The following is a 9,025-nucleotide window of genomic DNA, read 5'->3' on the forward strand; positions in this document are numbered from 1 at the left end:
TCGGTTTAGGTTTATAGTTCTCCCCATCTGACAATCCAGAGTTCCAGATTAACCATTTTAATTTAGCTCAAAAAGTAATCTGTTGTTTTGCCTTAAGTGTAGTACTCTAGTGTAGATGAGGCACTAAGCAGGGTGCCAATCTGCTTTCATAAGAGAAGCACTTTAGATTGTACCTGTCATTTATGCAAAATCTTAGACATACATTATTATTAGTTGACCTCAATCCATTTAAATCATGAGATATCAATCCATTTAAGTCATGAGATAAGATATCTACAACTTTCGAACATCACTACAGTTAGAAGCATTTTCCTTATTTTACGGAATCTAGACCACGGATGTACCTAGTATCTCGGTTCCCACCATAGACTTTCAGGCACATTTCGCTTTATGCAGCTATCGAGGTTTGGCACACACCCTGAGACCTCTCCCATCATATGTACTTATATCCACATCCACTTGCTGAATAGTTAAAAAAAAAAAAATGCTTAAACATATGTAGTAATATGGAATTCTAGAATGATAAAGTATAACAAAACATAAATAAAATAAACACACAGGCTCATCTGTCATCGTTTAACTCTTCTCTGTGCGAAGACAATGTCAATCACCAAAGGTGAATATATCCAAACAATGTCGTTAAAGCACTATACACACCCTGTGGTATTGTTATTTTATAAAATCAGGAATATCATGAAAGTTAGTTTGTAAATCATTAATTTTATCTAGGATCAGAGTTACTGGGGTGATTTTGACCAGAAAGTAGCAATAGGCCTTCTCGCCCCAAGCATAATCTTTCAGGGTATTTATTCTCCTGATGTGTGAGATTTGACGGAGATTTAACCGGAAGAACCAGGTATCGTATGGTATATTGTTACCTGATACCTGAGCACACCAGACCATAACCTGCTCCTAGTCATTTATGGATACCCTCTCCTTTTACGTCACCCAATAAGGTCATAAAATTAAAAAATTAGAAAGAGGGAGCTAGCTCACTTAGTTGAGTGGGGAGTGGCAGCAGATATTGCATCATATATCATAAAAAAACCTTCTGTTGGTGATACTGCCCCATCTGAGCTTAACCATATGCATCTTAATCTTTCAAACGTGCACTGGAAGGGGTATGGACAAAAAGGCATACACTTACAGTGCACCCCATTAATATTGGCACCATTGGTGAGTTTGAGCAAAGAGTGTTGTGAGAAATTGTCTTCATTGTTTAACCCTTTTGATCTTTTTTCCAGAACAAAAAATATACAAAAATATACTTCTCTAATGGATATGAAACAATTGCAAACACAACACAGGTTCCTCCAAAAAAATAGTGAAATATACGTGTGGCACACTTATTGGCACCCTTTTAGACAGTACTTTGTGCTATCTCCCTTTGCTCTAAATCTTTGCCTATAATGTCTGATGAGATTGGAGAATTCAGGGGAAGGGACCTGAGGCCATACCTCCATGCAGAATTTCTCAAGATCCTTTAAATTTCAAGGTCGATGCCGGTGGATTCTCCTCTTCCGCTCACCCCACATGTTTTCTATGAGGTTCAAGTGAGGTCCTCTAGCCAGAAAACAGCCCCAAAACATTAAAGAGCTACCACCATATTTAACCTTGGGCATGAGGTACTTTTCCATATGGCTACCTCTCTGTGTGCGCCAAACCCACCTCTTGTGTTTATTGCCAAAAAAAGTTATTTTGGTTTTCATCTGACCATGGAACCAGATCACATTTTAAGTTAGTTAAGTTTGTGTTTGGAGCAGAGGTTTTTTTTTTTTCTTGTAACCCTTCTAACCAACTTGTGGAGATGTAGGGGACGTTCGATTGTAGTTTTGGATTTAGTGAACATCCTACCCTTCTACTCATGTGAGTAAGAAAGATTTATAAGAAAGGGTAGACGTTTTGTAGTGACAGTAACCCACTGCCAGTTTATCCAGATGCATTAAACTTCACTTGAAATTTTATTTTTACTGCTCTAGTATACGGGTAGCACTGGATAGCTCTAACAAATACTATGACGTGACAGACAACTGCAGTGGACCGCAAACAAAAACCACTAAACTTCAGAGAGTTAGATATATTATGCGATGCGCTAAACTTTTAAAAGCAAAGAATAAGATTGACGGTAATTTCATTTAAAATATTTTTGACAGGCTGGGAAATCACATAGACTTAGTACTGAAGAACGTGAGCAACTCCTGCCAAACCTGAGGGCCGTCGGGTGGAATGAACTGGATGGCAGAGATGCTATATACAAAGAATTCCATTTTAAGGACTTCAATCGGGTAAGAAAAAAATACCTCACTATTTGTGTCTATCAATGTAGACACTGGACATGTGCAAATAGGTCAAAAATAGGTCTTTTTTGGCCCATTCGTTTTCTGGCAAGTTCATTCCCTTGCTATTGTTAGGCCAAAAATTCAGGGGCATTTTTAATTTAAGAATGAATATTGTGTCAGGTAGCAGTGGAGTTTGCCTGAGCGCATTGCTGCAGGGGGTCCACCTCTCTGGCAGCCAGTAAACGTCTGCGTGATGCGCTCAGACAGCCTCTGCTTCTATGGTGGAGTACCGGAGGTCATGTCATCCTCTATATGAGGTCTGATTATAAGATTACCTCGAATATAAGATGGGGATTTTTATTTTTATTTTTTATTTTTTTTTTAGAGCACTTGCTCTGAAAAAACCTTGTTTTATAATTGAACAAATACGGTAATCCCATTCTTCCAGGCATCAGTGAGGCAAACAAAATATACAAGCAGTGTTTCTATTTGTAGCTGCTGCTATCTTCCTAGCAGGCAGCATCGATTGGCCTGGTACACAGGCATGTACAGGTGTTGAGCGCAAATGGTTACAGTGTATTTTCCATAAATTGCATGGTTGAGGGGGGAACTTTTCTATGGCTTGCCCAGTGTTATATAGATATGTGTGAACATGTTTAGCGATACAGTTGCCTACCGTCGATTTGTAACATACATCAGGTTATAGAATGATTTGAACAAAGTTATTACAGTATGTTTGTATGTGTGCCTTCTTAAAGAAACTTAAAATACAGTTGCCTAAATCCATGTCCTAAAAATCATCGCATCTTATCACAGGCCTTTGGATTTATGACCAGGGTCGCTCTACAAGCTGAAAAACTGGACCACCATCCAGAGTGGTTTAATGTCTATAACAAGGTAAATAAGATCCATTTTGTGTGGTTGCTTCACTTCAAACAAAAGTGAAGGTATAGGCATTTAACGTTGGTGCTTTGGCACTTTAACATCACTTTTACATCACAGTTTATACATTGACTAATTATATATATTTTTAGGTCCACATCACTCTAAGCACCCACGACTGTGGAGGGTTATCGGAGAGAGACATCAACTTGGCCAGTTTTATTGAACAGGTTGCAGCTACATTGTCCTAAGCGAAGCTGGACGAGGGTACCAAGGTCTTCAGATTACGCTTTTTAACATGGCGATCATGTCATATGGTTTTAATCATTGGGTAGAAAACTCCTATGGTTGTCTTTCTTTACCGTGAATGGAATGTCAAGACCTGTCAACTTTTATTTTTTTTTGTAGTGGGTATCAAAACTTGTATTGGAGACCAATGTGTATGTATGCCAATGAGTGTGGCTCTTAACAGAATTTGCATCATCAGGGCTACGCAGATGCTAGAAGCCAGGTAGCCATTGCTCCTAAAATGTATTGCTGGTGCCTTTTTGTGCTGATTTATACTGATCTCTACAGTCTACATTTTTTGGCTCATAATTTTCACCCCCCCCATTATCTGCTACTTGTTAGGTGTTACTAAACAACATAGTGATGGAAAAACAAAGCACACACTTTAATAAAGTGATTTAATGATGCTGAAAGTGGTTTAAAAGACAGATTTACTTTGCATGTGTAGCAAACCAATATTTCTATGTATGTGCGCAGGTGAGTCAGACTCTAAGACATATTGGTGTACTCACCAGAACTCAATTGAAAATGTTATTTCAAGAAAATAAATATCCTGTTTTAATTGGAAGTTACATTTTAGAACTGATTTGTGAGCAGGTTTTATTTTTATTTTTTATAAACATTTCTCAAAATTGTGTGAAAGTATATAATGAACAGTATTACCGTATTTGCTCGATTATAAGACGACCCTGATTATAAGATGACCTCCCAAAATCAAAATATTAATATAGGAAAAAAACAAAAAACCTGAATATAAGACTACCCTCCAGTAAAAACGTTTAATAAAAGCTATGATTGAGAAAAATATATATTCTTTATTTCCTTTTATTTGCCAACCTGCCCCCCCCAGTTATGCACATCTGCCCCCAGAAATGCCTTATATCTCCCTATTTGCCACTCTGCCCCATGATGTGCCTTTTAACCCTCCTATATGCCACTCTGCCTCCAGAAATGTCTTATACCCTCCTATATGCCACATGATATGCCTTTTAACCCCCTATATGCCCCTCTGCCCCATGATATGCCTTATACCCCTATATGCCACTCTGGGTTAAAAGGCATATCATGGGGCTTAGTGGCATATAGGGGGTTAAAATGCATTTCTGGAGATAGATAGCAGTGTGTATATATATACATACACTGCTAACAGCAATCACACTCCTATCAAGCCAAGGCAGCCAGTACATGCTGGAACCTGTGGATGATAGTAGTGTGATTACAGCCTCCCTATGCCATGCTACCACCCCACCCCCACCTGCACCCCCCTTACACATCCATGCTATCACACACACACACATTCACAAACATTTAAATACTCATTCATTCCATACTTGTGCAAAAACCCTCCCCCACCCACTTACCTGAACTGCAGAACTCGCAGACTTCTGCAGGGGTCCGGCTGTGCGAGCAACTTCTCTGGCCCCACCCCCAGAGGAAGGAGCGGGAGGCAGGGTTATGCGAGGACTGTGCTAGCTTCCTGTTCTCCTGGACGCTGCTCGCGACCAAAGCCCGGTAAGCAGCCTGACCCCAGCAGAATGAGGTCTGATTAGAAGACGACCTCGATTATAAGACGAGGGGGATTTTCAGAGCATTTGCTCTGGAAAAAAACTTTTTATAATCTAGCAAATACGGTATTATCTTTGCAAACCATAATAATTATATGCATTTAATAAAGTTACCATTTCATCCAGCATCCCGTGACAAATCATGTTTGTTGTATTCTCCATGCCTGTGCAATTGATTCGTTGTTATGTGTACACAAATAAACTAAGGATTTATAGGGCATGTTTTGTTGAAAGACAGGGCACCATGAAACAAACCTTTTACTGACCGCTGCAGAATTAAATCTAGGATTAAAATGGAAATTGTAAGAAACCATGCAAAACAAGAGACCGTAAACAAAATGATAAATTCACACATTTTACCAATTTATTCCATAATCACAGAATAAAATTATCACCCATTAGGTGAACAAAGGCACTTAATATTTCTGTTAGCTTAGTCCGATTTACTTGGATTGTTTCCCCTATGAAAAATGCCATGGATGAAACAAGGAACATTTTACAGTAATTATAGGCAACATTAAGGTGTAATGTTAGAATGAATTGCTAATAAGTACATTAACTTTTTTTTTTTTTTAATAAAAAGCGTACACACACACACACACACACATCAAAATATCTTGTTTGTCTCTAGAAAAGGGCATTAATCTCGCCTCAGCCCTTACCTCTGATTTTTTGTATTATAAACTAGAGCTCAACTGTGCCATCAGTCGTGGTGGGAGAGAACAGAGTTTTATTTTTTGTTTTTTTGTTTTTTAAATGATTTACTTTGTTATTGTAAACTCATTCCCCACATCAGAGTCTCTACTGGTAAAATAAAGTCTACTTTATAATCCCTCTCTTTAACAAAAGTCATGTATTCAAACAACTGGTTGTGTTTTCAATGGTAAAAACCCAGTCTGATACCCCTGGAATAAATAGTCTAACATAACACTTCAGACGTGGGTTATTAATGATAATCAGTCTGATGATTTAACTGGAGCTAGAAACCCACGATAAGAATAATATCCAATTACAGGAAAAGGATTAAGTTCTGCCCAAATGCAATAATATAATTACATAATTCCTGTTCACTTAGAGCCCACAAGTCAGAAGTCTACAGAAATTCATGGTATATTTATACCTCAATAAGGGATTTAATATATTTTCAGATATTTTCACACGAGTTTGATACACTACATTAACATGTATCTAAATATTTATATTTAATGACTAACATTTATACTAATATTTACGTTTGTGCTTTGAATCATTAGATATACATTTACAATAATTAATCAATTTAACACTCAGAAGGTTCAGTGAACATTTAACAATGCAGCTTCAAAAGAAGGACGTTACAATTAGTCGCACAACAGAGGACAGTCCGGGATAAAAACTTTTACACAAAATCTTAAGAGCAAGGGAACATGAGGCATATCCGACAAACAATGAATTTGGAGGGCATGATCAGCATTATAATATGCTTTGTAAGATACATTTATTCGTTACTTAAGAGTCAATATAGGATCCAAGGTATGAATAACGGAGTAGCAATGGCATCTGACGTAAAGGGAAAACAGACAGCACTAGGACACGGCCCCTTTAGTATGTGAGGAAACTTTTTTCCCTCCCAAAAAGCATGACTGTCACTCAGTATGCATTGACAGGTTTACCACATGAATCTCTCTAGCAAGGAGGGTAGAATCGGCCCTGCATAATGCATAGTAACTGAAATTACTTTTTAATCCCATAACTCACAGTGCTGAATAGATCTTAAAAATACATTAAGAATCGGATCATGAATAGTTTCCCATTTGTACTGCAGGAACAACTTTACAGACACACAATCCAGCCAAAGAGTGGTTTAATACCCTTTAGTATTCTAATAATTAAATCAAATACATTGTTTTTTCTTTTGGTGGGTTTTTTTTTTTTTTTTAGGAAATAGTAAACTGAGCAAACTCACAGAGCATGTTTTATATAGGGGCAAATATTGCATAAAGACATAAAACACTATTATATATACTATTCAGTTGTGATCCAAAACAGAAGTCCTGCCATTTAAACATATTAAGATTATACATAGAAATATGCACAATAACTACTCCTGTGCTAGCACAACTGTAGTTGTGGCTGGAAATGCTAAATAAATATACATATATACCGTATTTGCTCGATTATAAGATGACCCCCCAAAATTTGAATATTAATTTAGGAAAAGAGCCTTATTCAGGCGACCCTATAGGAAAAATGTTTTACCAGTAAATATTAATTCACATGTAAACTATTTTTCATATTTAATAACTATGATTGAGAAAAATGAATTTTGTTTATTTCCTTTTATTTGCCAACCTGTCCCCCAGTTATGGATATCTGCCCCCAGACTTGCCACCCTGCCCCTCAGATATGCCTTATACCCCTATATACCACTTTGCCTCGGAGATTTACCTTTTAGCTCCTATATGTCACTCTGTCCCCCAGAATGCCACTCTACCTACCTGATATACCACTATGTCCCCCCCTTGTTTCAGGCTCCCTGGTGTCTAGTGGGGGCAGCCAGTCCCATGCAGTGCTGCAGGAGATCTGGATCTTAGTCTTGTAGTCAGACCTCTATTTGAGGTCTGAATATAAGACAAGGGGTATATAATCAAAACCTCGTTTTATAATCGAACAAATACGGTATATATTCTGTAAAATTAGCAAAATGGATATAACTGTACCTTTTATCGGGCAAAATGTATAAACAAAAATTAAGGCTACATAAGCTTTTGTAACCTTAGAGGTCTTTCTTAAAGATGAAATTCTCCAGACATCTGCGGTTCCAAAAGCTTGTGTAACATTACATCACTTTTTTTTTTTTTCCGCTGGTCCAACGAAACGTATCAGCTTTGACAGTAAAATTAACAAATGAGCTGTATAATATGGATAGGTTGAAAATGCATATGGCTATGGGTTAGAGCCCTGCGCGGGACGGCTTTTTGAATCCCGCTCCCGCAATGTGGGTGTTCCGCTCCCGCCTCCTTACCTGATTTCCCACGCAGTCCCGCAAGGCTGCCCTCGAGTTGTTCCCTCACAGCGTCTCTTCTCTTGCTCCGCCCAGGAACAAGGCGGAGTCACAGGAAGTGACGTCACATCACGTGACTCCGCATTGTTCATGGGCGGAGCAAGATAGACACTGTAATGGAGCAGCGAGAAGGCATCCTTGCGGGACTGCGCGGGATTACCGGGACCCGCAGGTGCAGTGTCTGACCGCCCGCTCCCGCCCGCAGCCCCAGAAAGACCGCCCGCCCCCGCAAGTTTTTTAGCGGGTCCCGTGGGACCCGCCTCCCAATGCAGTCCTCTACTATGGGTTACCTGCCATTAAAAAAATATTAAAAAGCCCTTGGCCCTATTGTTCAGACATGGGGTTCTGGTTAGGTCTTCCATGCCATTGCTAGCATGGAGACCCACAGCTACACACCCCTGACTTTCACAAAACGACTTAGCACATTCAACAATTTAAAATCAGATGTTTATCTAAATTAATTCTGAGGGTGAAGTGGGGAAAAAACAAGTTTGTTGACTGTGATGGAACAGGATTTCAAAAATGGCCAACATGTGTAATTTTTGGACTTTAGATACAAACAACCATGACATTTCAAACTGTAACTAACTGATACCAAGTCTCATAGTACTGTCTACTATAATGCAACTTGTTTCTTTTGAGAACGGTGGTGTTTTTCCACAAACAGCAGCAAAGAAAAAAAAAGGAGTAAGGCAAAATACGGAATGTTTAATTTCTAGGCGTTTTAAAATCAGTATTTATCTTTCAAAATACATTTTACCCTGTTTACAAAGAAAAGGATATACATAGAAATCGAACAAGTACCTCACTAACTGGCATTTACGTATTGCTCATAAAAACCCTAACAGGTTCAAAGAATAAAAAGAAAAACAAAACAAACAAAAAAAAACCAAAAAAAACACATAGCAATCTGCAGCTACAAATCCCCGCAGTTCTTAATAGTACCGATTAAGAGAAGGAGGTTGTCA

The 9,025-nt window shown here is 38.4% G+C and overlaps 1 protein-coding gene across 1 annotated transcript; it reads left to right on the forward strand.

Annotated features, from left to right (window-relative positions):
* The first annotated feature begins 3,107 nt into the window (after positions 1 to 3,107).
* LOC149298842 (pterin-4-alpha-carbinolamine dehydratase) lies at positions 3,108 to 3,412 on the forward strand. The gene is made up of 2 exons (XM_089486896.1): positions 3,108 to 3,176; positions 3,314 to 3,412. The coding sequence occupies exons 1-2, from the start codon at positions 3,108 to 3,110 to the stop codon at positions 3,410 to 3,412; spliced, it is 168 nt and encodes a 55-aa protein (XP_089343022.1).
* The last annotated feature ends 5,613 nt before the right edge of the window (positions 3,413 to 9,025 follow it).

Source organism: Sceloporus occidentalis, unplaced genomic scaffold (assembly GCF_023333645.1).
Source record: "Sceloporus occidentalis isolate IW3139 unplaced genomic scaffold, rSceOcc1.0.p SCAF_30, whole genome shotgun sequence".
Lineage (NCBI taxonomy): Eukaryota > Metazoa > Chordata > Lepidosauria > Squamata > Phrynosomatidae > Sceloporus > Sceloporus occidentalis.

Excerpts from the sequence above, each read along its gene's own strand:
- LOC149298842 (XM_089486896.1), top strand. The coding sequence starts at position 3,108 with ATGACCAGGGTCGCTCTACAAGCTGAAAAACTGGACCACCATCCAGAG. Across the intron at positions 3,177-3,313 it reads GGTTTAATGTCTATAACAAG|GTCCACATCACTCTAAGCAC; the intron begins GTAAATAAGATC and ends ATATATTTTTAG.